The 24,951-nt window shown below is 39.0% G+C and overlaps 9 protein-coding genes across 16 annotated transcripts in view; 5 read left to right on the top strand and 4 right to left on the bottom strand.

The window, feature by feature from the left end:
- The window catches only part of LOC108841805 (alpha-L-fucosidase 2), a 3,932-nt gene extending 3,232 nt beyond the window's left edge, over positions 1-700 (top strand). Inside the window, exons 9-10 of the mRNA XM_018614569.2 lie at positions 1-165; positions 264-700. Coding sequence (XP_018470071.1) covers positions 1-165; positions 264-564 — 466 coding nt within the window. The 3' untranslated portion in view covers positions 565-700. The remainder of the gene's footprint in view (positions 166-263) is intronic.
- Positions 701-1,019: 319 nt separating this feature from the next.
- Positions 1,020-2,542, top strand: LOC108841809 (uncharacterized). Of its 3 annotated transcripts, XM_018614575.2 has the most exons (4): positions 1,022-1,246; positions 1,437-1,555; positions 1,805-1,869; positions 2,257-2,542. In XM_018614575.2, the coding sequence occupies exons 1-3, from the start codon at positions 1,092-1,094 to the stop codon at positions 1,822-1,824; spliced, it is 294 nt and encodes a 97-aa protein (XP_018470077.1). In that variant the 5' UTR covers positions 1,022-1,091; the 3' UTR covers positions 1,825-1,869; positions 2,257-2,542. The 3 variants fall into 3 exon arrangements, with proteins under 3 accessions (XP_018470075.1, XP_018470077.1, XP_018470078.1); XM_018614576.2 differs by lacking the exon at positions 1,805-1,869 and having other exon boundaries at positions 1,023-1,246; XM_018614573.2 differs by lacking the exons at positions 1,805-1,869; positions 2,257-2,542 and having other exon boundaries at positions 1,020-1,246; positions 1,437-1,743.
- An 84-nt stretch (positions 2,543-2,626) lies between these two features.
- On the bottom strand, positions 2,627-4,578 carry LOC108841808 (TIP41-like protein). Of its 2 annotated transcripts, none has more exons than XM_018614571.2 (8): positions 4,358-4,578; positions 4,021-4,206; positions 3,863-3,953; positions 3,666-3,782; positions 3,507-3,566; positions 3,374-3,415; positions 3,117-3,245; positions 2,627-2,912 (listed from the first exon to the last, which is right to left on the bottom strand). In XM_018614571.2, the coding sequence occupies exons 1-8, from the start codon at positions 4,495-4,497 to the stop codon at positions 2,802-2,804; spliced, it is 876 nt and encodes a 291-aa protein (XP_018470073.1). In that variant the 5' UTR covers positions 4,498-4,578; the 3' UTR covers positions 2,627-2,801. The 2 variants fall into 2 exon arrangements, with proteins under 2 accessions (XP_018470073.1, XP_018470074.1); XM_018614572.2 differs by having other exon boundaries at positions 3,666-3,779; positions 4,358-4,576.
- Positions 4,579-4,968: 390 nt separating this feature from the next.
- Positions 4,969-6,375, bottom strand: LOC108822995 (thioredoxin domain-containing protein 9 homolog). Its single transcript, XM_018596220.2, has 4 exons — positions 6,207-6,375; positions 5,844-6,119; positions 5,415-5,573; positions 4,969-5,313 (listed from the first exon to the last, which is right to left on the bottom strand). Exons 1-4 carry the CDS (start codon positions 6,225-6,227, stop codon positions 5,137-5,139), a joined length of 633 nt encoding a protein of 210 aa, XP_018451722.1. The 5' UTR covers positions 6,228-6,375; the 3' UTR covers positions 4,969-5,136.
- Positions 6,376-6,516: 141 nt separating this feature from the next.
- On the top strand, positions 6,517-10,341 carry LOC108817104 (protein DWD HYPERSENSITIVE TO UV-B 1). Of its 2 annotated transcripts, none has more exons than XM_018589710.2 (10): positions 6,517-6,909; positions 7,298-7,364; positions 7,453-7,703; positions 7,780-8,227; positions 8,319-8,888; positions 8,957-9,400; positions 9,491-9,685; positions 9,751-9,822; positions 9,915-9,977; positions 10,071-10,341. In XM_018589710.2, the coding sequence occupies exons 1-10, from the start codon at positions 6,872-6,874 to the stop codon at positions 10,152-10,154; spliced, it is 2,232 nt and encodes a 743-aa protein (XP_018445212.1). In that variant the 5' UTR covers positions 6,517-6,871; the 3' UTR covers positions 10,155-10,341. The 2 variants fall into 2 exon arrangements, with proteins under 2 accessions (XP_018445212.1, XP_018445219.1); XM_018589717.2 differs by having other exon boundaries at positions 9,763-9,822.
- A 211-nt stretch (positions 10,342-10,552) lies between these two features.
- LOC130508378 (upstream activation factor subunit UAF30) lies at positions 10,553-11,717 on the top strand. Its single transcript, XM_057003865.1, has 2 exons — positions 10,553-10,944; positions 11,358-11,717. The coding sequence occupies exons 1-2, from the start codon at positions 10,642-10,644 to the stop codon at positions 11,472-11,474; spliced, it is 420 nt and encodes a 139-aa protein (XP_056859845.1). The 5' UTR covers positions 10,553-10,641; the 3' UTR covers positions 11,475-11,717.
- Positions 11,718-11,944: 227 nt separating this feature from the next.
- LOC130494297 (uncharacterized) lies at positions 11,945-17,076 on the top strand. 3 transcript variants are annotated; one of them, XM_057003856.1, is made up of 10 exons: positions 11,945-12,744; positions 13,017-14,165; positions 14,295-15,431; positions 15,562-15,603; positions 15,672-15,748; positions 15,936-16,020; positions 16,149-16,232; positions 16,312-16,413; positions 16,514-16,612; positions 16,698-17,076. In XM_057003856.1, exons 1-10 carry the CDS (start codon positions 12,001-12,003, stop codon positions 16,842-16,844), a joined length of 3,666 nt encoding a protein of 1,221 aa, XP_056859836.1. In that variant the 5' UTR covers positions 11,945-12,000; the 3' UTR covers positions 16,845-17,076. The 3 variants fall into 3 exon arrangements, with proteins under 3 accessions (XP_056859836.1, XP_056859838.1, XP_056859837.1); XM_057003858.1 differs by having other exon boundaries at positions 12,613-12,744; positions 13,060-14,165; XM_057003857.1 differs by having other exon boundaries at positions 12,619-12,744; positions 13,000-14,165.
- A 2,425-nt stretch (positions 17,077-19,501) lies between these two features.
- LOC108841776 (transcription initiation factor TFIID subunit 8) lies at positions 19,502-20,933 on the bottom strand. Its single transcript, XM_018614539.2, is given in 2 exon segments — positions 19,502-20,094; positions 20,097-20,933. Coding segments are annotated over 2 exon segments (1,050 nt in total). The 5' UTR covers positions 20,722-20,933; the 3' UTR covers positions 19,502-19,669.
- Positions 20,934-22,344: 1,411 nt separating this feature from the next.
- On the bottom strand, positions 22,345-24,711 carry LOC108841777 (4-hydroxy-3-methylbut-2-enyl diphosphate reductase, chloroplastic). Of its 2 annotated transcripts, none has more exons than XM_057003861.1 (10): positions 24,349-24,711; positions 24,072-24,244; positions 23,813-23,992; positions 23,599-23,730; positions 23,454-23,528; positions 23,265-23,370; positions 23,079-23,173; positions 22,828-23,013; positions 22,656-22,742; positions 22,345-22,573 (listed from the first exon to the last, which is right to left on the bottom strand). In XM_057003861.1, exons 1-10 carry the CDS (start codon positions 24,623-24,625, stop codon positions 22,508-22,510), a joined length of 1,377 nt encoding a protein of 458 aa, XP_056859841.1. In that variant the 5' UTR covers positions 24,626-24,711; the 3' UTR covers positions 22,345-22,507. The 2 variants fall into 2 exon arrangements, with proteins under 2 accessions (XP_056859841.1, XP_018470042.1); XM_018614540.2 differs by having other exon boundaries at positions 24,072-24,267; positions 24,345-24,711.
- Positions 24,712-24,951: the final 240 nt, after the last annotated feature.

Here is a 24,951-nt window from a genome sequence, read left to right on the forward strand (position 1 = left end):
GAAAGCTGCTTTGTGGGCAAGGCTTCACAACAGTGAGCACGCGTATAGACTGGTTACTCATATTTTTGATCTGGTGGATCCGTTGAACGAACGTAACTATGAAGGAGGACTGTATACTAACTTGTTCACAGCTCACCCGCCGTTCCAGATCGACGCCAACTTTGGGTAAGTCAAGGACATATTGTAAACACTACGTTGGAGCAAGTCATCATCAGTTCACAATCCAATGACTAAACTTATACATGCTTCTTTTAATTGGTCAGATTCTCAGCAGCTGTGGCAGAGATGTTAGTGCAGAGCACAACGAAGGATCTGTATTTACTACCAGCGCTTCCTGCTGATAAATGGCCTAACGGTTATGTGAAAGGGCTGAGGGCACGGGGTGGTGTGACGGTGAATATAAGGTGGATGGAAGGGAACCTTGTGGAGTTTGGTCTTTGGTCGGAACAGAGTGTGTCCACCAGAATAGTGTACAGAGGAAACTCTGTGGCTTCCACATTGTCGCCAGGGAAACTCTTTACTTTTGACAAAGATTTGAGATGCATTCGGACAGAGAACTTATAGAAAGTAAAGATCGAGATCTGTTTTTGTCTTTATAATGTTTTGTTCATCTAAGAGGAAAAAAATGTACAAGTACAAGTGTAACCCACATGTATCCACACAAACAAGTTTACAGTGAAGTAATGTATCTTGGTATCTATTTACTATGTGTCATTAACCTTTCTTTGTGTCTTCATACTATATATATCAATAATTAGATTTCGAATATCATAAATTTTCATATTCAACCGATTCGAGCATCTACCAAAGCTCCTGCCACTGTACACTTGTGTAGCAATCTATGTCGCCCATTTAGTTTCAATAGCTCTCTTCCTCCCTCTCGTTTAGGGCTTATATAAGGCCCATTTAGTTTCAATAACTCTCTCTATATCCCTCTCGTTTAGGGCTTCTGTCTATGTTCGGCTCATTACATTTCTAGCCCATTTAGTTTCAATAGCTCTCTCGCTCTCCTCCTGGTTTTAGGGCTTTAGGTTTTTGCTTCTTCTGAGTCAAACTATCTTCTCCTTTGTTGATTTTGCAAGAAGAAGACAATGGCCTGGCGAAGTGCAGGATCTGCTGCTCGCTCTTTCGTTTCCGCTACAGCTAGAGCACCGTCTCTCCGATCTACGCCGGCAACTCTTCCGCGTCTCCGTCCTTCTCCGTCCTCTTTGCCTCGCCGCCGATTTGCCTCTTTCACAAATCCGAGGTTTCAATCATTTCTTTTTCGCATCCATTTTAAAACGTGAATGTTTATTCATCACATGAAACTAAATATTTGCGAAGCTGATGATTACAGTTTTAAATCCCTATTTGAGAAGAATTGAAAATGATCATTGTCAGATTGATATTTGCCAAATAAAAAAATGAAGTTTTGTAAAATGTTGATGGTTGAATAGGAATTTGGGAGAGCTTGGGTGCACACAGTCTCTATTGCCTCTGCACAATGTGGTGGCTTCAGCTCGACTCATTTCCCATCTTAACCTCAACGTCCGAGCTTTCTGCGAACTCCCTAACGGTACCTTCCAACGCACTTGTCCAGATCGCTAATTACTCTCCGTGTTTGCTTGCGAGTGTTTTACTCTTCTTAGGGTTTCATTGTGGCAAAGAGCAAACTAAACTCTAATTTGTTTATGTTCTATGTTTCTTGTTTGAACAACTGTGTTTTTACTCTTGCCTTGGAATAAAAATTGGATTTGGTCTTTTTTTTTTCTTTCCCGTAATTAAGTTTTTGTGTTGAGAACGTATTGGGCTTGGGATTTGATAGGGAATGGAAAAGATGGGTGATGGAAGTGGATTTTCAGTTGCTGTCAAGAGAGGTGCTACTGATTCGTAGGTTTCTTTGTCTATCATGTTTAGTTTTTGTTTTCAACGTTTTTAGATTAACCTGAAACATAAGCCTTAACATCTGTGGAGTGGTGTACATCCAATTAAGTATTTGATTATAAATCTTATCGGCCATGCTCCTCCATCTAAATACACGAGTGGGTTTATTCTGTTATTAACACATTAAGAAATGAGAAACCTATGCTTCGCCTTTTAGATCCCATAGAGAATTTTAGACATCCGTGTACCATCCAAAATATTACATTTCATTCGTGGTATCAAAAACTTACATGGCACCAATATGGACTTGTAGAGTTTTGAATAGCTATATGAGTTGGGTCTGATGATCTGATTATGATCCAAAGCTTTTTGTCTGTGACTTGATGATGGCAGGTACTTGAATTCACGAAGTGTGTTGCATCAGTCATCTTGAAGCAGATGGAGACTTTTAAAAGGGGTGTACCAAGAAGAACACATTGGTCGTGTTGTGTTTCGTTAGGAACCAATAAAATTTATACATTTTTTTTCTCCACTTTCGACAGCAACATTGTTTTTGATACTTCTAAGTCTCAGTATAATTTTGAATAACCATTGTTTCATCTTTGTATGTTACTAGCTACCGTTGGCTATCATTTACTGAATCGAGATAAAATAAAAGAAGAAAATTTTACAAGTTTAATTTCATTCTCACTTTTCAGACATGGAATCACCATTATTTGTGCGATATGAATCATAAACTCTGAACAGTGATGAGGAAAGTGTATAGGGAAAAAGATAGTATAACATGAAAGGGTTTGAGTGTTCACGTTAAAATGAAATCCATGAATCAGCTAAGTAACTCCTTACAACGACAAACTCGATAGAATAATTGAGAAAGTGTTTTCTGTTTAGCTGCTCATCAGTACCTTCTTCGTTTAACTTGCAACTTTATAAACAGCTCACACTTTACGAGGAATCTTCAGTTTCTGTGTTATCTGCTTAATCACCGGAAGCCTCTGACTGATGGGGCCTGGGTCGCTATAGAATGCTAAATCAACTGGATACCCTTTCTGCATATATATAATCAAGAGTTTTATCACATGACCTTCTATATTCACCAACTCATAGAAACATTGCAGTATGTTCTCTTGTCACAAGAACATTATGTATTTGTTTGAGGATCCAACATGGTTAGGTCTATCATCAGCCAGGGCCAGCCGTTCCAGGTTTGGCGTAAATTTAGTAATCTGTCCTAAAAGTGAAGAAAAACTAACCGCAGATAGAGACTTAAATGTTGTTTCCCTCCAACAGCTTTCACGAAGAACTGTGGGTGTCTCCCCTTTGCCAAATACATAATGCATTCTCGTCTCTCTCAACCTCATAAGTACACCATCAACTCTAAGCTGTAAAGAGGCAACGGATTGGATGATGACAATCAAAGCATCATAACAGTTAATGAAGAAGATCCACACACTGGTGCATAATGATTTTGTTTTATGAATAGTGTTTTCTTTATACCGATTTGACTTACCCAAAATCGTAAGAGGAGAAACCATGAACTTGGCATGACTCTCTGAAGAAAACAAAACAGGTTATCCTTTGTTTACTAAACACATAACTCTCTGAAAAATGTGAACGTAAAGAAAGACTTGTGATTTCTTTACCACTTTTACAGTCAGAAGTGACACTCCATTGTCAGCCAGTTCATCTTCATACAAAACTACCTGAAGGAATAGAAAATAAGTATATTAAAAGGCGCAGATGAATGTAACAGAAGACGAAAATAAAACATTTTCTGACTGTATAGAGACTAGAGAACAAACCTCATCATAGAAGAGAATAGGTTCTTTAAGAGAGAGAGCAGCCAAATCAATCTGCTCTTCACAGTTCTCCCACTTAAGACTAGCATCCCCCTCAAGACTTGCTTTTCCCTCAACCTGCTTCACATCAAAAGCAGCATAACATCAACAACCACGAAAGTAACACTTCACTGATTATCACATGATAAGCAAACACAAACCGTTTCTTGGTCTATCTCAACAACTCCACTCCCACAGTAGGGCGTAGTAAAAGTGTAATCATAATCCAGTATCACCTGCTGGGACGGCTTGCTGCAAACAACTATGTTACAAAGCAGAGTTTTTCAAAAAGGTCAAAATCAAAGTCATAAACTTTTACCTCCTGAACTTCCATTGTGCAGCAGCAGGAACTTCAACAGGAGGAAGACCCTCTTGCTTCCAACCAGCAAGAGCATCAAAAGCGTTGAAATGAATCTTAGTGTTGCTGCTCAAGTGTCTAAGAACCAACGCATTCTCTCCAAACACCATTTCAGGTAAGTGAGAGGTCTTGAGCTTCTCTTCCCACCTGTGTATCACAATCAAAAACAACACCATTCACAATCACGATTGCATTGAACGCATACTCAGTTCTCAATTGAATTGACGACGAATAGATACAACACTAAAAACAATGAACAGACACCAAGAGAGAGAGAGAGAGAGAGAGATTTGAGTACTGTTCGTGAGCGAGAGAAGTGAGAATCGTGCCCCGGATGGTTTCGATCTCCCAGTCATGGATGCGCAAACCTTGACGTCCGTCGGGAAGAAGCTCAGCTCCGGCGGATTTAAGAATCTCCTTATCGACCTCCGTCTCCATCTGAATCGCCGGCAAATGTTGTTTGGCACTTCCTTTTTTTTTTCTCCGTCGGTTTCACTTTTGGCGATCAACCGGTGCGGTGAGAAACAAAGACATTTGACTTAAGAACTTGATGGGCTTTTAAAGGTGGTAACATGGGCCTAAGTTTAGAAGCATAATAAAAGTTCTCCTCTGATCTGTTTTTGTAATGCTAATGTATGTTATAGAGATACAAAAAATATACAAATTACAAACAGTCAAGTCCGAAACAAATACTCATTTGCTCCGATCATTTGTTGATGTAAACCCTTTGTATCCCACCATACTTCAATGAAAGCGTTAAAAACAAAAGGATGGATGTGTTTGATTCTTGTTAATGATTTTTTTTAATCTAAGTTGAGGTTACTCTTTGTATTTGGAATCTCCTTCAGAGTTTCTCTATCTATTACCGGGTGAGGCTTGTTTCTCCCAATAGATTATGCTCTAAACATGTAAGGAAAGGTCAAAATCCATAGCATCAAATTACAGATCACAACTTAATGCGTTCAATACAACTCACGAACAAGGGCGTATATAATAGCAGACACACAAGTGTCTGGGACACGCAAGAAAAGGCTGAAGATATCGACGACAACCTTTGTTAAAAAAAAAACTTGGGATTTATTCAGAGTCAGAATCTGAACGAGCACTCTGCCTGACGCTCCTCCTGGTTTGTGTGGTAGCCTTTGGTTTATGAGATGATTCTCCCTCGTAACGGATGACTTGAGCTCTAGCTAATCTCTCTTCCAGATCCTCAGTGCTGAAATCGTCTTTCCCTCCCAGCTCATTGAACCCAACCTACCAACAACATTTGAAAAACCAAATCATCATATTCTAAAAGATAAATAACCAAAAGATGGGAGTTCTCTTTATTTTTGTGTATCATCCAGTTACTATACCACATAATCATCCACTTTAGTGTTCTTGATGAGTGCAAGAGTTGGAAGAACTACAATCTTGAGCCTCTCAGCCAAGAAGGGACTTTTCTCAGCTTGGATCTTCACAAAACGTGTCTCAATGTGCTGCTTTGCCAATATACCCAAGTGCTTATCCATCACCTGTATGATTTATTATTTCTCTTTATAAATATACACTTCGAAATCTTATGCGAACATGCATATCTATAGTAGGTATAGACAAGAGACAAGTTTCTGTCCTAAACATCATCATACATGGACCTAATCACGAACAGGAGATAACATTCTCGAAGGAAAGGGCTAAACCTAGCAAACCCTAAGTCTCTTCTTACCTAATGCATACAAGATTGTGAATAATAATCAAACGAAATCTAATTGAATACATAGAAAGATTGTGAATTATCATCATACTTTGCAAGGCCAATTCTCGCGGTAGAAATGGCAGACGACGCGTTCGCTGGCCTTGACGGCGGCGAAGAAGTCTTTCTCCGATGGGATCTCGGTGTACTCTCCATGTCCATGGCTCATCCAACGTTTCTTTTTCTCCGCCATTCTCTTCATCTGCTGCAGCCTCCTCTCCCTCAACACCTCCAGATCGTCCTCGTCGGGCTTCTCCAGCGACGCGATCTCCTCGTCGAGCTTATCCTCCATCGCTTTCGCCACCGTCAGAAGCTGCTTCTCCAGAATCTGCCATGAAAATAAAATCCAAATCGGAATCTCGCGAAAGTGTAATCAATTCATGGAAAATTCAAAAGCCCGCGTTGAAATGCTTACCTCTTGAATAGGATTATCCATTGTGAAAACGCCGGCGAGATCTGTCGGACGGAGGAGCCTCGTTATTTGAATTCGAACAGAGAGATTCAGTTTTTAGCCTTTTAGGTGACGAATGAAATCGAGAGAGAGAGAGAGAGAGAGAGAGAGAGAGAGAGAGGCGCAAAATAGAAGATCTCGGGTTCCGCAAAAAACGATGCCGTTTAAAGTAAAACCGGTTGAACCAGTGAACCAACCTTAACCAATAGAAGCTAGATTTTTTGAATTAAAGCCGAATTTGATGTCAGAAAAAAAGAGAGAAGATCAAAGCATATAATGATGATACAACACTATCGTAAATAGAATAATGAGACACATTGACACATCAGAATACGTAGTTAGTATTCACTTGTAGTATTTTATTTACGCATGTTTGTAGAATTTTAACTTTTTATATTATAAAAGTTGGACCCTTATTCTGCCTTAATTAATTTACGTGCACTACTCATTCACTCATTTAAAAAAAAAATTATATGCACACAATTGCAAAAGCTTCTACACCAGGTGGCAGGTTTTTTAGGTGTAAAGTCTTTTTGATATATAACTCAAAACTTTGTTTCGTGTAGAAAAGTTTGTGATAACATTATAGAAAAAAAGGTGGTCGGAGTTCGATCTTCAGATTTGGTTGAATGGATATGCTCACTGGAATCGCAACCCTTGAGGAGAAGTGAGTTTTGATTTCTATTCCTCACCTTTTTTTTTCCTCGTGTTGTCATAATCTTTTTGCATTCAGACAGAAGAAAAAGTTAGAGATTGTGATCGTTCGTATGTTTGATGTTTTGTCTGAAACCTGATAGCTTCTTTTCTGCGAAGTTGATGAGTTCTTCCTGTGTCTCCAATTTCGGTTTGGAGGAATGAATTGAATACCCTTCTTTTTCTTTGCAGTAAATCTAGATTGCGTTTTAATTTTGTTGAATTCTGGGTAATTTCGTTTAGTCTTGGATCAGAGATCTCTTTTTGATGAGTTATACAATGTGTTTTAAGTGGTCTCTCCACTAGTAGTATGCAGATTGATTAATGGTTGGTTTTTGATTTATCTTTTGGTTTTTTTTTAGGTATATCGAATTATGCAAGAAGCATGGAACCGTACCCAACACTTCCATTTTATCTGCCTTCTTTGAGGTTTTGCTTACTACCTTTTCTCCCTCTATTTATTGCTTCTATTTAAGCTTAATCTTTAGTGTTTTTACTAATCAAATGGATTTATCAGGCGGAGGATAAAAAGTCAAGGAATCAAAGATGCGTCATGAGCCTTTTGATTGACAGGGTGATGTACGATGACTTTCACCCGCTTCTTGAGCTATGCAATGAGATCAACTCATCCGAGGTAGAAGGGATAGATCTCTCTGTGAGATCCTCTTGTTCTTTGGAAGATCAGTACGTATTGTCCTTGATACGTTCTGTCAATCAAAAACTTGGACGTGTTGATGTACACGATTGTTTTGGGACAAGCTTCTGGCGGTAAGCAAATGTTGTCTTTTTGTCTTTTTTTTTTTTTTGCATTGTTTCTTAACCTTTGATTGCTTTTTTTTTTCAGGGACGTCTTCTCTCAAGGTTTGAGCTGTCAAATTTTGAACGTGAGGTCTTTGCATTTCCGTAAGCTTAACATCGTTGGAGAGTTCGCGCAGCTGCACACTCTTGTCCTCGATTCCAACCGTGTGACTGGTTTTGGGGAAGGCTGTTTCTCCTGCATGCCCAACTTGACTTGTCTTTCGATGTGCGACACCGTTGTGTCTGATCTCTGGACAGCTAGTTCTGCTCTCTTGAAACTCCCCTCTCTTGAGGACCTCCGGTTCCAAGATTGGATCTGTTGCAGCGAATCTTCTTCTTCTACCCCACTTAAACCGCAGTCATCTGATGAAAACATGTTTGATGAATCGAAAAACTCTAGCACTGAAGCAGACTTTTCAGGCGTTTTCCAACAGATGGATCCTGAGGAAGATGATTTGGACTCCTTGTATGCAGAAGTATTCATGGGAGAAAAGGTAAAAAGGACACATATATAACATACGTTCTTGTTTGACAGAACACTGTGAGTAAATAGTTTAAAGCTTTTCTTTATACGGTTTTTGGCAGGTTAGAAAAGGGAAGATGCTGGACCAAACCAACGACGTTGGGTTGAAGTATATCTCCACTAGAGCATCACCTATATGTTCCAAGAAGCATTACAGGATCTACATGATAAACTCTCTCCCCAAACTAAAAGTGTTGGACAATCTGGCTATCAGAAAGAGCGACAGAGACAGGGCCACCGAGACATATTCCGAAAACTTTGAGCACTTACCCTACATGAGAAAGAACAAAGAAAGCGTGGTCAGAGTCCTGGAGAAGCGTGAGACGAGATCAAGCAGATGGAAATCTCGGAGTTCCTACACGAGGTCTCTTTGTGCGGCTAGGATGGGATCGTCTGCTTGGCCTCTCTTGCATTCGATTCCGTTTGGTAGGTTTCAGGACGAAAGCAGGAGTTTGAGTCCGAGGCAGTTTGAGTACCACCCGCTGGATCCTAGCCTCATGGTGTATGGGACTTTGGACGGAGAAGTGGTTGTTCTCAATCATGAAAGCGGGAAGATTCTACGTTACATACCTTCTCATGGAGCTCAGAGTAGTATCTTGGGACTTTGTTGGCTCAAGACGTACCCATCCATGGTAAGCTGCCTTTATTTCTTATGGTTGTGTTAGTTGTTGCCTACAGCAAAGTTTTGTATTTTTTTCAGGTTATAGCTGGCTCAGCCAACGGCTCACTGAAGCTTTACGACATCCAAAAAGCGTCATCAACACTTAATACTACAACTCACACCACTTCTGGTTCTGTTACTTTTGATGAGTTTGACCAATTAACCTCGGTCCATGTTAATTCGACGGACAAACTGTTCCTCGCTAGTGGATACTCAAAGGACGTGGCCTTGTACGACATTGGTAGCGGAACGCGCCTCCAGGTTTTCGCTAACATGCACCAAGAGCACATCAACGTGGTGAAGTTTTCGAACCATTCCCCGTCGGTTTTCGCGACTTCTTCTTTTGACAAAGATGTTAAGCTGTGGGATTTAAGACAAGAGCCGTCCCAGCCTTGCTACACGGCTTCTAGTACCAAAGGAAACGTGATGGTTTGCTTTTCTCCGGATGATCGTTATCTTCTAACGTCAGCCGTGGACAACGAGGTACTACTACGCTCTCATCGACCCTTTGAAAGTTGAAGCTTCCTGTATTGATGTTTTAGTAAAACACATTGAGTATTTATTCTCTCTCAGGTGAGGCAGCTTTTGACGGTTGATGGAAGGCTTCATTTGAATTTTGACATAGTCCCAACAGGAAGCTCCATGAACTATACTCGATCGTATTACATGAATGGTAATGACTACATCATCAGTGGAAGCTGCGATGAGAGTATGGTCCGTGTTTGTTGTGCTCAAACGGGAAGACGTCTCAGGGATGTATCTCTAGAGGTATGAATCTGAGGTACTGCTGTGTGTAGTGAGAGAGAGCATATTGACCTGACTGTGTGATTTAGTTTGGCTTGCAGGGGAACGGCTCGGAATTCTCAATGATGTTTGTTCAGTCTCTTCGCGGTGATCCGTTCAGGGTGAGTTGAGTTGACAACTGTTTACTAATCATTTAATAAGAAGAATGTGTGTTTGAAGACTTTGTGCATGGTTGGTTTCTCTTATCTTGCAGGAGTTTAACATGAGTGTTTTGGCTACGTACACGCGACCTAGCTCAGTGTCTGAAATAGTCAAGGTACATTGAAACACACATAGACACAGTTCCTAATTTTATCAAGTTAACCTCTCATAAAAACAGAGTTTATGGCAAAAAAAAAATGATTTGCAGGTGAATTTGCTAGCACCAAGAGATCATATAGAAGAACAATCTTGTGGTGTTCATTGTTACCCCTCAAGTAGCATGGGAGGCTAAAGGAAACACACACACAAAAAAAAAACAATTGACTAGTGTGTAAACTCTACTTGGAAAGGGTATAATTTTGGTAGAGGAACGTTTGTTGTATTATAGTTTATATTTTTGTCATGGCTTATTCTAAGATTCTAGAGGTTGTATGCAATTTAGTAATATTAAATAACTTTTTTTTACAAATTTGAGGATATACATCTATATAATTTTTCTCAAAATTTTCGAGGATTACAGACGAATGAAACATTCGGCTTTGTCCAGGAAAGAGCAAAACTGTAAGAGACGACAACATTAAAACCACACCAGACCGACCAGCAGCAGCAGACAACATGGTCCGGTTAAGACTAAACCGCTGATCTAATAATAAAAGAAGGTTGTAACTTGTAAGAAAAATATATAAATGAACATTTAGGTCGAGTGTGCCCTCAGACACGGATAACGCAAAACCTCTAGTCTTCCCAAAATCCACCACCTCACAACGACGACGACGACGATGGCTCTTTCCACTGGAATCTTCTCTACCTCCTTCCTCTGCGCCAAAACGGCGCCGTTCCGCAGCTCACCGTCTCTCCGCGTTTCCCCTCATCCGGCTAACCTGCGCTTGGTGCGAGCCGTGACCTCCGCGACGGCGGCGTCGTCCTCCGAGCCGTCAACCACCAAGGTTCGGGAGCCACGCGGAATCATGAAGCCTCGCCCAGTGTCCCCCGAGATGCAGGACGTCGTCGGTGAGCCGGTGATTCCTCGCACGCAGGCTCTCAAACGCATTTGGGCCTACATCAAGGAGCGCGACCTTCAAGTATGCTAATACCATCTCTCTTTATATATTTATATATGAAATGCTTTGTTTTTGCAGTCTTTGTGGGATTTCCCTATAGGGTTTGAATTTTGAAAGTCTAGGGCTTCTACAGGGTTTTTCTAATTGCTTACTGATGTAAAGAGATAAGGTTTTGTTATGGTATTGCTCTGCACCCTTGAATCTTGTTTAGGAATCTGAATCAGCTTCTCAAGACAGTTTGCTTGTGTATTCTACTATTTTCTCATGTTTGTTGTTTGGTCTTTAGATTCTCAGTGTTCCTTGACATTTAGTTGTTGAGAACTCTTTTCAACATACTCAGAAAACAGATATATTACGAGAACAAGTCATGTGTATTATCCTTATTCGTGTTAACTTTGGTGACTTTTAAAATGAGTGAAATGTTTGTTCTCCAGGATCCACAAGACAAGAAGGTTATAATCTGCGACGAGAAGCTGAAGAAGATATTTGCAGGCAAAGACCGTGTCGGCTTCTTGGAGATTGCAAAGCTCATCGGTCCTCACTTCCTCTGAATGAAAATTCGGCTGAGAGATGACTATCAATCACTAGCGTATGGTTCGGTGTGAGCTATCAAGATATCATATTATAATATTAGTAACGTTAGGTTTAAGAACTTTTATGCAACAAAGTAGTAGTCAATGCCTTCGGACAATATCTTTTGCTTTTGCTGGTTATGTCTTATTGCTTCCGACTGCAGTTCAAATTTTCTTTGTTGTCTTAGGACTTGAACAACTCTTTGATGCATCGTTTCTCCATATTGTCAAAAGCCCTACCATTTTAATTTAGACTCAAGTCAAAACTAATTAATTTCAAGATAATAATTAATTTTCTTTTATACCAAAACATATTGAATTTGATCAACTATTATATCATCCATCAATTTAATACCAATTATTATCAAGTTCAAACCTTAGCAGCAAGAATGGATACCCGTAGAATCTTCCCTGCTATATCGCATATCCAATATTCCCTCTATCTTAAATATAAAACGTGAGAACGAATTTTAATTCCGAAAAGGACGCAAAAAAAAGAAAAAAAATGTTTCGTCTCCGTTACAATCTTCTCCGATCTTGTAACCGCCGTCTCTTCCACCGTCTCCCCCGAACTTTCTCCTCCTCTTCTCCGTCGCCAGCCGGTTCTCCCTTGAATCTCAAACCTTCCCCGCCCAATCGCCCATCGCCATGTCCTCCCTCTTCGATTTACCCCCTCTCCACGCCTTCTTCCTTCTCTAAGAAATCAGTTTTCGCTCTCTCCGCCGCCGCCTTATCCACCGGAATCGCGTACGCCGCTGTTTATGCTCCCGAGCACGACCGATCGGACGGCAACGGCAGCCCTAGCGGAAACACCCGTCTCTACGACTCCATCGAGCACGCGGTTCAGAAATCCGGAGCCTCGCTGAGGAGAGTCGTCCACCACGCCAGGCAGACCGGCGTCGCCGCCTCGGTTCTGTGGCAGTCGCTCAGGTCGGTGCTATCCTCTGCCAACCACGAGGTGCGCGCGGGGTTCGAGCTCCGCGTGGCTGCTCTCCTGGCGGATATCGCGTCCGCGAGTGCTGCTCGAAGGGCGGCTCTCGTTGGAGCTGGCGGCGGCGCGGTGGTTGATTGGTTGCTGGAGACGGTGGCTATCATACCTGGAGATAGAATTGGGGCTCAGGACGAAGCTGCCAGGGCTCTGGCTTACCTTATTGCTGATCCAACGGTGCGTAAAGACGCTCTTGGAAGGCCTGATGCCGTGCCTAAGTTGCTCAAGTTCATATTCTCGTGTCAACCAAAGAACAAAAAGGTGAGTTTCCATTGATGTAGTAGTGGAATGTAGAAGATGCTATAGCCGATAGCATATTAGCATTGTAGGATATAGAAGAATCCAAACGCGTTTTAATGATTGATAGGCAAAAACAATGTGTGTTTGTGTATCTATAGGGTTTGTCAAGCTGTAGATTTGTAGTTTTCATTAATATATGAGATGTTTTTTTTTAAGCATATGAGTTTTGATTATGGTGATGCTTCGGGTTGTGTGTGTGTTGCGATTGATACATAGCTTTTCTTTGGGAGCAGCATTCAAGACGTTCTTCATTCGATATTTCTGATTCTTTGAAAGGTAGGAGCATGCTTGTGACTGCCATTATGGATATCGTCACTTCCAACTGTGACACGATAGAAAAAACTTGTTTTAAGTCATCATTGCCTGGAAATGCTAAGATGAGAGATATTGCTGCCGCAATTCAAGTGATTGAGGAAGGTGGTATGTATTTTGATGAGCCAGAAAAAGATGACGACAGTGACGATGGAAATAGTGGGATTAAGGGAATTGGAATTAAAATCCTTGAAGGAACCACGGTTCTGGGGCTATCAAGAACCAGTGGGCTTGCGCCCTTGGGTGGCCCTAATACTAACGCCGAAGAGGAAGTTCCTAAAACATTTGCATTGCTAAGTAAACATGATCATTCTTCGCAAGCTAATTTGTCATCAGCCGTCATTCCTGGCCTTTGGGATGATTTACATTGTCAACATGTCGCAGTGCCATTTGCTGTGTGGGCATTGGCAAACTGGGCGATGGCTTCTGATACAAATAGATCTCATATTCAAGAACTTGATCGTGACGGGCAAGTTGTTATGACTGCCTTAATGGCACCAGAGAGGACTGTAAAATGGCATGGGAGTTTGGTGGCTCGGTTGTTGTTGGAAGATCCTAATCTCCCACTAAGCGATTCTGTTTCTGACTGGAGTTCGAGTTTGCTTGCCACTGTTTCACACGCCAGTAAAACTGAGGATATCCCTTTGGCTCAAGTTGCGTTGTCTGCCTTTTTAGTTTCTGTTGACAAAAGTGACGAAGCACGGAAGATGGTAATGGAGAAGGGTCTTCATCTGATGAGAGAGAGTGCTAGGAAAACGAAGAAGCACAAAGCAGTGCAAGAAGGTTTGTCAAAGGCTCTTGAATTACTCTGTGCTGGTGAGATGCAATTATCTCTTGAAGAGAGTCAGAAATGGTCTGGCATACTACTCTCGTGGGTTCTTGGAAAGGTTGCATCTGACACTGTTCAATCTTCTGCAAGAAGAATCCTTTCAAGCACTTTTGAGGATTACGGACCACGCTCTATCCCGATTTCTCAGGGATGGTTAACCCTTATAATGAATGAGATTTTGAACTACAGCAAGACATTGTCAGCTAAAGGAGCTAGCCTACCTAAAACTGAGAAACCAAAGGTGCATAAATTTTTTTGGTCATTTATGTTATCTATATAAAGGATATTTGAGAATTACGACTTTTCTAGTTTGTTCCATCTTTCGGTTTTAAATTTAGTAAATAACAGCTATTATATTTGGAATATGCAGGTAGATCTGTCAAAAGTTGCTTCTGCTACTCAGTCAACCAATCTTCTAGCAGGTGCTGTTGTTAATCTTGCCATGGCTCAACTGGGTACAGTCCCAGATTCTATCAATAATGTCCCACTGGCAGATCTGCTCCTTTCAGAGCCTTTTGCGGTACCTATTAAGAACTTAAAGAAGGACAGCCCCCCTAAATTCAATGCTGCCGAGTCTGCATTGGCAACCCTTAAGTCAATCAAGTCACTGACTGATGTTTGTGCTGAAGATTCTATATGCCAGAACAAAATAGTTGATTTTGGTATCCTTTGTTTGCTAAGGCGCTTTCTGCTAAGTCATGACTATGAAAAGCTAGGTGCAATAGAAGCTTATGATGCATCCAGATCCCTTGAGGCTCGAGAGCGCGCTCCAGATACTCCTGGTGAATCTTCAATCACTGATATGCAGGATCCATCTAGTGTGAAAGTCCCAGCTAGTGCACACATCCGAAGGCATGCCGCTAGATTGCTAACCATTCTTTCTCTTCTTCCGAAAGTCCAGAAGGCCATTTTCGCTGATGAAACATGGTGCAAATGGCTTGACGATTGTGCAAGAGGAAATATTTCCGGTTGCAATGACCCTAAGACACAAAGTTATGCGAGGGCTTCTCTGTTAAACATATATTGCAATCAACAAGATGAGAGTGGAGCTGGAAATGGTGGCAGTTCCAAACCAGACATCTCAAATAGTAACTGTCCTCGCTATGGAGACATGATATTTCTAATTAATCCCGGACTACCGCATTGGAAATGCCCTGAAAAAGAACACCAAAGTGGTAAGAAGAACGAATCTTCAATTGAAGGTGAAGCAACAAATGCTGCTGATACAGTCAGAGATCATGTCGTTGATGCTAGCGATTTGTCTAGCTCCATGGATCCCTCCAGTAGTGGTTCACGTGTGCATGATCCTGAATTTGATGTTATCTTTCTTCATGGATTGCGTGGTGGACCCTTTAAAACTTGGCGAATTGCTGAGGATAAGTCCTCTACCAAATCTGGCTTAGTGGAGAAGATTGACCAGGAAGCAGGAAAGCTAGGAACATTTTGGCCTAGTGAGTGGCTTTCAAATGATTTCCCGCAAGCTCGCATGTTCACCCTTAAATACAAGGTATGTCTGTGTTTTATCCTCATACCTACTCAGTGGAGATCTTTGTAACTGTGTTTGATCTATATCTTGTGTCCTTATCTATTTCCTTGTGCATTGATGGTTGCCAATTTGATTTTTTTTTTTGATACAGACAAACCTCACGGAATGGTCTGGAGCTAGCTTGCCTCTCCAGGTAGTTATCTCCTTATCACTTAGCCAGCAGTTCTTTTGTATGATGGATTCTTTTTTTCTAATTTGCAGGAAGTTAGCTCTATGATATTGGAAAAGCTTGTCTCTGCAGGCATTGGAGATCGACCTGTTGTTTTCGTGACTCACAGGTCTGAACCTGTCAATAGATATTTCCTAGTGCAAACTTAGTTGTTCTCTCTCTCGTTCATTTACCACCATTGATGGTTATACTCGCTCGTTTGTTATCAATCAAAGCTTATCATTAGTCTAGGTGTTTTATTGATTTAATTGTGGTCCCCAAACATAAATTTTGATCAAGAAACGTCTATCCTGTAGTATGGGAGGCCTTGTTGTGAAGCAGATTCTACACAAAGCAAAAGAAGAAAAACTCGATAAACTAGTGAATAACACCGCCGGAGTTGTATGTACCAACACTTCATGCATTCTAGTTTTCTATTATTATAAGCATCATACTTTTCTATCTTCTTGCATTTTCTCGGACTAGCTCATTAAAAGAATTAATATCAATATTTTCTACCTCATTTTCAGATATTCTACAGCTGCCCACATTTTGGTAGCAAGCTAGCAGATATGCCATGGCGGATGGGTCTTGTGTTACGCCCGGCTCCATCTGTAAGTACTACCGTTCCATTCTTGAGTTGATTTCAACCCTTTGCGTCATCTTATCTAAGTGGATGGTAAATTGTGATAGATAGGGGAGCTACGAAGTGGGTCTCCAAGACTAGTGGAGCTGAATGACTTGCTTCGCCAGCTCCACAAGAAAGGGATTGTAGAAGTCCTAAGTTTCTGTGAGGTTGTTGATTACACTTATAAGTCCTTTTAGACTGCAACATTTACATGACTCTGTGCATTAAAAGACTCTGTTGGTGACTGATTATCATATCTAAATGCAGACAAAAGTAACACCAATAGTGGAAGGTTATGGAGGATGGGCTTTTCGGATGGAAATAGTGCCAATTGAATCAGCATACCCAGGGTTTGGTGAACTTGTTGTAAGTGACGTATTCATGTATCGCTTTCGACTATAATTGCAACTTCCAGAACTGTTTGGTTTTACTCGGGTATATGATGATACAGGTGTTGGAGTCAACAGACCATATAAACTCTTGTAAACCACTGAGCCGTTCGGATCCTTCATATACTGAGGCGTTGCAGTTCCTGCGCAAGCTCAGCTCGCAGCTGTCAAGATCTAATGTTAAAGTAGAATCTGGGATGCATGATTGATTAAGTTGAGCTGAGGTGGTTTGGTACTGAGACAGTGCTCTGTGCTAATTGACCTGCAACTTTGTTGTCACTGTAGTTTTTTCATTTCTTCTGTGTACATAAAAAAAACATGTAGGTTCTTTTTTTTCTTTCTGAAAAAGCATGTAGGTTATTTTGCGCCTATTTTTCTCATTGTTTTATTTCTATATTACTCAACTACAGAGGTATATACAAAAGGATTCTCATTTTCATTTCCGAAGTGTTCATCCTTGATGAATTTTTTTTATTCAAGTGAGGACTCACCAGCCTTATTTTTGTGTCTAGTTTTGCTATTATAGTAATATTTTCCATTGTGACTACGACCTTGGCGATTCCTAAATGTTGATTAAATAGGTGACATTAATCCATGCACAATTAATCTACGTATGAATTGCTAGTGTGGCATATATGTGACGAGAGCCCATTTATTTAAAATGTTAGAGACAATTTACTTCCAATATGTAAGAATGTATGCGTACCAAATATCAATCAATAATTACCAGGTCAACTATATACATAGATATTGCCCAAATGACGATATATACATCAATATAATAAAATAGCTCAACTGGTATGTATTCCTGATATCCACTATCCATATCGCTGGTTCAGATTCTGATATAATCGCCATCAAAACAATAGTTTACGTTGCAATGTTTTTGGCAAGTTTACCATTTTAGCGGCCGATTGTGCATTTTCTTTTTAGTAGTCTGTTAACAACTAAATTTAAGAAGCCCTTGTCCAAAAAAAAAAAAAACTAAATTTAAGCATTTCTTTTGTGGTGTATGTATATTTGAGTATGCATAGAAAAGTAAATAAGACACTGCAATTAAGATGAGGTGGGAGTGACACCTTTTTCTGACCCATTAGAAAGATTATATTTTGACAGAACGAGGAATATATCACCGTTTATTAGCGTTTCGACAAATGTGGTAGTCAATCGTTGTGACCAATTTGATAGTTGATAATTGTAGTATATAACTAGTGCTTGTATGCAACATAGTCACGATATTGGCGACGGTATTTTGTTCTATCAGAATTTGTTATGAAATTACTAAAAAAATGCAATGTAATTTGGTGCGATACATGAATTCGCAAACATTCACTGTGAACAAGGATTATAGTAGTGTTTGCTTACATCAGCGAAGATTACTCATTATGTCTTAATTTGGGTTATAAAATCCAAAAGGTACAAGACAAACAAATAAAGAGTACTAGGAGCAAAACATTTTTAAAAATAATCAAACGCTTACATTAATTTTTTTTGAAACACAAACGCTTACATTAAGGAAGGAGGGGCTACTGTTGTTACCCTTTGTAGGGAGAGGGCGACCGCGATGGCGCAGTTTATAACTTCCCCTACAAAAGAAGAAACAATTAAAACCTCCAAAAATCCTTGTAAAGAGAAAAGAAAAATAAAATAAGCAAAAAATTGTCATATATATAGAGAAAACCTCCAATAATGAAATATATATATATGGTAAAAATTAAAAAGACTCGTAGAAAATCTTCACTTGAAATCTTAATACATATAGGCCCCATGAATAATAACATATTTATCATTTAGAAGAAATGTGTACACATATGGAGACGTGCTGTTATATACGTATATATTCATATATATATAAAGAAACTAATCTCGCAAATGATGTGTATACATATAAGTAATAAATAAACTAGAATAACAAATATAAACAGAAAATATTAATGAAAAATATTTGATAAAAATATGGTAAAGAAACAAAAAAAATAAGCAAAAAAATTGTCAAAATAAATGAAATTTAAATAATAAATAAATTATGAAATATCATGAAACTAATATGATGTAATATATGTTAAATAAAATAAATATAAACAATTATTATTAATTAGTTCATTAGTTGAATATAAAAATCAAGTACTATTAATTAGTTGATTACTGAAAATATAAAATATGGAAAAACAATAAAACATGCAGATATTTGACAAAATCATACACATATATCTATTCAATCCAGTTTTTGAATTTTGAAGTTTATCTTAGACTATAATATGATTAAGACAGTGTCTATTAATATATTGTTGATAGTAGTAAAAAGGTGTCAGTAATGGAGATCTTTAGTTATTAAATTGTGTGGTAGATTGGGTTCACAAGTATTCATCCATTAGAAAATTTCATGCAATGCAATTGTATAATACTTCCTACTTCACTGATTAAATTGCAGCTAGAATCAAAATTATTGCTTATAAATTTATTCATTGATTAAACCTATCAGTCCTTTAACTTAACTCTGCTAAGGCCTTAGTTATCAGGTTCCAAGATTCATGATTTAGTTGATCAAAGAATTTAATAACTTAAACATATCAGTCCTTTAACTTAACTACACCATAGAATAGACTTGACTAACGAGATATGTCTTTTAACTTGCAAACAATGCCCAAAGCAATATCCTAGACCAAATCCAAATAAGCGACATAAGGTCTGAGGAGCAACTACACTTTCCTGCATCACCCTTAGGCTAGTTACAAAAAGTCCTTAACTAGACTTAACAAACCAAACTGTTTCAAGATAAAACAACCACACTATAGTCTCCTGGCTCCCTACTCATGGAACAATGAAAACAAACACTAATATAAAAGTTATGAACACGCGAGACAAAGGCTTTAAGAGATTGGTTAGAAACTCTCATTCCATTTTCAGTAGCAAAAGTCGTAAAAATAAAACATAATCCTGTAAAGGGGAAACAAGGCTACAAAAATCACAAGCTTTTACAGAACAATTTGGAGAAGTACGCTACAGAGACTGTAAACTGAGTCTCACTTTTGTTTTACAACTGATTGAGATCCACCGGATTCTCCATGCACTGTCTCAAAATGAACTCTGCCCTCCTCCTCTTGTCATCTCTATCTTCCTCACGCAACGATAAAGGTCTATCTTCACCCTTCATCTGCAGCGTCAGATCCAAGGGCTCTCCAAGAAACTTCTTCTCAGTTCTTAGCTTAGAAAGAGCACCAGGTTTCTTCTTCTTCTGCTGCTGCTGCTTCCACTCTCTTGCAGCCTCCAAGGCAGGAGCAAAGGCCTCCACCACTGATAAGCCATCTCTCTTCAAAGAATCAACTTTATCCTCCTCCTCTTCACTCTCAGCTTCTCTGATATCGTCCTTCACAGTAGTACCATCCAACATATCTCCCCACACACGGTCACCACCCGAAGAGATTCTACAAACAAGCTTCCTCTGAAGACTCAACAAAGCCTCTCAGCCTTCCTCCTCTGCCTAGCCTGCTCAATCTTATCCCCTCTAGGATCCAACCCTCTCTCAATCCACATAGGCGTTTCCTTATAAGTATGAGGATCAGGAAAAGCCGGTAGCCATAAAGGAATATGCTTTCCAGGTGGAGTCTCACCAACCTCAACGAAACTAGGAACCTTCATCATCTTCCTCCTCACAGGAAAACGAGGCAACGTCTGCAAAAAGGGACTCTCTTCTTCTTCTTCTTCTTCATCACCACTCGAATTCACGAAATCGATAATCTCTCTAAGCCTAACCGAACGCAAGCAGCTCTCAAGCGAAGCGGCGACTCTTTCTTCATTATCGCCGCCGGATAAATCTTCCAGAGCGAGGACGATGTCGAAGACGTTACACTGACTCCTACCGTTTAGGTTAGCGAATGAAGTAGCGGATTTACCTAGCCCGAGAACGTACTGGATCGCGAATCCGGTTAGGGATTCGAGCGGCGGATCCTTGAAATGGCTGTAGCCGACGCTCCCGCAGATTTGAGCTACTGCCGATTTGGCGGCGGCGTGGGTGAACTCGTACGACGAGGAAGAAGGTGGATCCTTTATGTCACCGTCGTCGTGTGTTCTTCTCTCTAAGCTCATTGCTTGCTCGTAATCTTTCTCTGTATACTTTTCGAATCCCTAAAAAAATTTAGGTTTTTTTTTTCTCGTCGCTCAAACTACATTCACCGCCGTTGAAATTTTTTGCCTCCGTCGACGGGAAAGAAACCTAACGACGACGGAGTAACGGAAAAAGAAGAAGATCGTTAAGGAGTAGAGAGAGAGAGACAAAGGGTCTTCTCCTCTCCGTTATATACCGCATAAAGTTGACCATCAAATTTATTTGTTTTGATAAAGCAAACAAATTAAAATTTATCAAAATAAAATAGAAATTTTCTTTTTGAAGAGATCTAAAATTAATAAGAGGAAATTCTGTTTTTACCAGTGTTTTGAAAATAGATCCGAACACTGAACCGGACAATTTACTGATCACAGATTAATAAATGAAATAAATTTATTATATAATAATATATTAGATATAAAATTAAAAATACAAAAACTAAAGTTAATATTTTCTAAAAAAATTATAACATAAAATAATTGTTTTATATGTATATTTTATGTTAAAAACCATTTAGAAAACACTTAGTTTTATTTTTTATATTTTATTTTCATTTGATATACAAAATATCAGAAAAATAGTTTAGAATATTTTTAAGAAATGATAATTAGTTAAAAGTTATGACATCTAAAAGAATCAAAAATAAAATTCATAAATATTTAAGTTTAATGTGAATAATAAATTAAACTTCAAATCCAAATAAACCAAAAGTAAAATATCATCGTAATAAAATTTCAATAACAAAAATAAACTAACATCAAATCACATCAACTAATTTTGACAAAAAATTGAAAGAAACCTAACTTTCTAATTGGAAATTTAAAATATAAAATAGAATTTAAAAATATAACTAAAAGTTTTGAAAAATATAAAAATTATTTATTGGTCTAATAAGTAGTTCAACTAGTACCGGACTTTGAGTTTTGATGAATTTTTAAATTTTAAGTTTTTCACAAAACTCAAATCAGACTGGGTTTACCTATTCAACAACGGATTCATATAGAATTTCACTGTTTTTTTGCAAAATTTTAAATATTTAACCATAAACTTTTTATGTTAAAAATCTAGTCTATTTAACCATAAAATATACTCTCTTTTTTTTAATAAATCAAAAGTATAAAGCAACAAAAAAGATGCAAAGAGCGTGGATCGAACTCGCGGCACAAATCCCGTAAGATTACGCTCTACCAACTGAGCTATCTTTGCTTGGTTTCTATTTGTACACTTAGAATTTAAATATTCTCATATTTAACAAAATTAGTCTAGCAGATTTAGCTAAAAGTGCTAGGCTTTCTTTTTCGATTTGTTTTTATTAGTTTCTCTTTTTGATTTTTTTTTCGATTTTTTTTTTCATATCCCCACTCAGAAATTTGAATAGTATAACAACTTTTGATGTTAAAAAAGGTCTATTTTCTGTTACAAAATTAGATATTTTCTAGCTCTTTTCCCCAACTTATGTCTAAATTTAAATGTTTGAACATGAAGATAACATGTTGTAAAGGTTTTGATTGAGGTAATAAATTTACATTTCAGAAGAAAAAGAAGTTTAATTACGATTACGGACGGTAATGAGTAAATGACATTGTGGTGGGAACAACATTCACTAGAGCAAAGCATTAACAGAGATTATTGACTTTGAATTACAAAAATATCAGTTACATAAGTTAAAAAGACAAATCATAAAACTACATTTCACTTTAGCTAGCAATAGCATACACACTCTTTTTGACATATGGAACATGTTTGAATACAATCCACAAGACTGTATCAAGCCAGCTGCAACAACTCTTGTCGTTTAATGTCGAACACCTTCACCAAAACATCTTCCACGACCTACCACATTTCACAACACAACATTTCACGCATAAATAAGAAGAACAGAACCAGCTGCAAATGAAACACACAATTAGCTTACCTTGTCTGGGGTTGATGCACCTGATGTCACACCGATGGTTATTGGTCCCTTTGGAAGAAAGTTCTCCTTCTCCACCAGCTCTCCATACTGTAAAATGTAAAAGGATAAGATCACTGAAAGCTATTCAAGGAAGAATCAGTGGACGTTCTTGTGTGGTGGATACGGCACTTACGTGTAGTTTGTATGCTATTTTGTTACCAGGACCTATCCGTTGCTCACTGTCGATCCAGTAAGACGGGATTCCACGGACCTCTGAGATCTCCTGAAGGTGAGAAGTGTTGCTTGAGTTCCACCCACCAACCACTAGCATTAGGTCAATCTTTTCTTCCACTAGCTCATAGATTGCATCTTGTCTCTCCTGCAAAAAGAGGATTATTAGCATTTGATGAATCAATCAACCAGCCACCTCTTAGAAAATCTTACTTGAGTAGCGTCACAAATGGTGTTGAAGCTGATGAAATGTACGTTCACGTTTTCCACTCCATACTTGCGCATCATTGTCCTCTCAATTAGTTTTCCTGCAGGGAATGAGAGACTCTACTCTGTTTCTCCAATGATTTTTCATTTTAAAAAGCAGTGTAGTGAGTAAAGACTAACTAACTAACTAACCTATCTCCTCTGTTTCTCCCTTGAGCATCGTTGTTTGGTTTGCAATACCGACTTTGATAAGGTCATTGTCAGGGTCAAAACCCTTTGAAACAGCATACTTGAATTTCTACAACGCCACCCGGCCACCATTAGAGAGAGATCACAGTTACAAAAGAGAGCATCAGAGATAGGAAGGTCTCTTTTTACTACCTCCATGAAGTCCTCTTTTGTGGAGCTAGATCCATCGAGTCCACCACCAAGAATGTAATCACAAACGTAATTCGCCTGTTTGCTCAGTTAAAAGATACTACACATCAGCAACATCCTTTGCAAAGTATACACAAAAGTCATATACCTCTTTCATGTTCTTGACAATAATGTACTTCCCAGCAAAAGAAGCAGTAGCAATAGTCTCTTCATGATTATATTTACCGTGAATTATCGATGTATATTCCCCTTTCTTGTGCTTCTCAACCATGTTCCACACCTTGTGAGAGCCACAACACAAATGTCAAAAAAAAACCTAGCATGAAAATTAGAAGAGAGGATAATAGCAAAAGAAAGGTGACCTTTGTGACCCAAGGACAAGTGGTGTCAACGATCTGAACCTTTTTATCATTGAGAACAAACATCTCATCAACACCAGCTCCAAAAGCAGGAAGGATAACCACATCGTCTTTATCCACCACATCAAACTGCTTCTTTGAATCCTCAACAGGAATAATTTTAACATCCATTTCTTCTAACCTCTGCTCAGTGCAATACAACCACATCAATTGGCAAACAAAGATATATCATCTAAGTTGGTGACTAATAAGTTTATACTACCTTGTTGACGGTGGGGTTATGAATGATTTCGTTAGTAATCCAAAGCCTTTCCTCAGGAAACTGTTTTCTAGCTTCATAAGCAATCTGAACAGCACGCTCAACACCCCAGCAGAAGCCATAAGCTTTAGCTAGCTTCACAGTAACATCTCCCCAAGAATATGTATACCCATTTGCTTTAAGCGTCTCCAATATACACCTAAGAAGATTCTTTAGTGCCCCAAATAACAATAACAAAATGAAGAACTTGTTTAATACAAAAAGAAACAAATATACTTACTGGTGTACTCTCGGTTCATGAGTTTGAGTGTCTCCTCCTTGTGACCGAACCCTTTACGATTGTAATTCTCGCTTCTCGTCAAGTTCTTGCGGAACGTCTTGGCGTCGAAATCGGAGTCCATCACCACCGATGGCGAAGGAACGTCCTCGTTGTCAGAAGAGCACCGGACTGACAAATGTTTCCGGCGATGGAAAGATCCGGTTCCGGTGAGATGATTCTCAAGTACGAAAGTATCGGGTCGCACGCATAACCGGCCGAACTGGAACGCGACAGCCATGGAGAGAGAGAGAATTCAGACAACAAAACGACGCTGACCGGAACTAGTAATGGATGATGGTCCGTGTTTTATCTCCAGCTTTATAAATAGATTAAGCTATGTAACGTGTATGTGTATGTTGAAATTATATATTTTAAAAAATAATAATTTTCTTTGAAAAATACGTGTAAAATGCAAACAATCACGTGGACTTGGACTTGTGTAGTCTCTTACTTTGGTGATCTGAAAATGAAATCTAGTCTTGCAGTCTTCAATTTATGTGGTTAATTAATGTGTGTGATTGTGGATCTGGATTCTAGATTGTTTCACAGTTTCGTCATTTTGTT

Source organism: Raphanus sativus, chromosome 2, assembly GCF_000801105.2.
Source record: "Raphanus sativus cultivar WK10039 chromosome 2, ASM80110v3, whole genome shotgun sequence".
Classification (NCBI taxonomy): domain Eukaryota; kingdom Viridiplantae; phylum Streptophyta; class Magnoliopsida; order Brassicales; family Brassicaceae; genus Raphanus; species Raphanus sativus.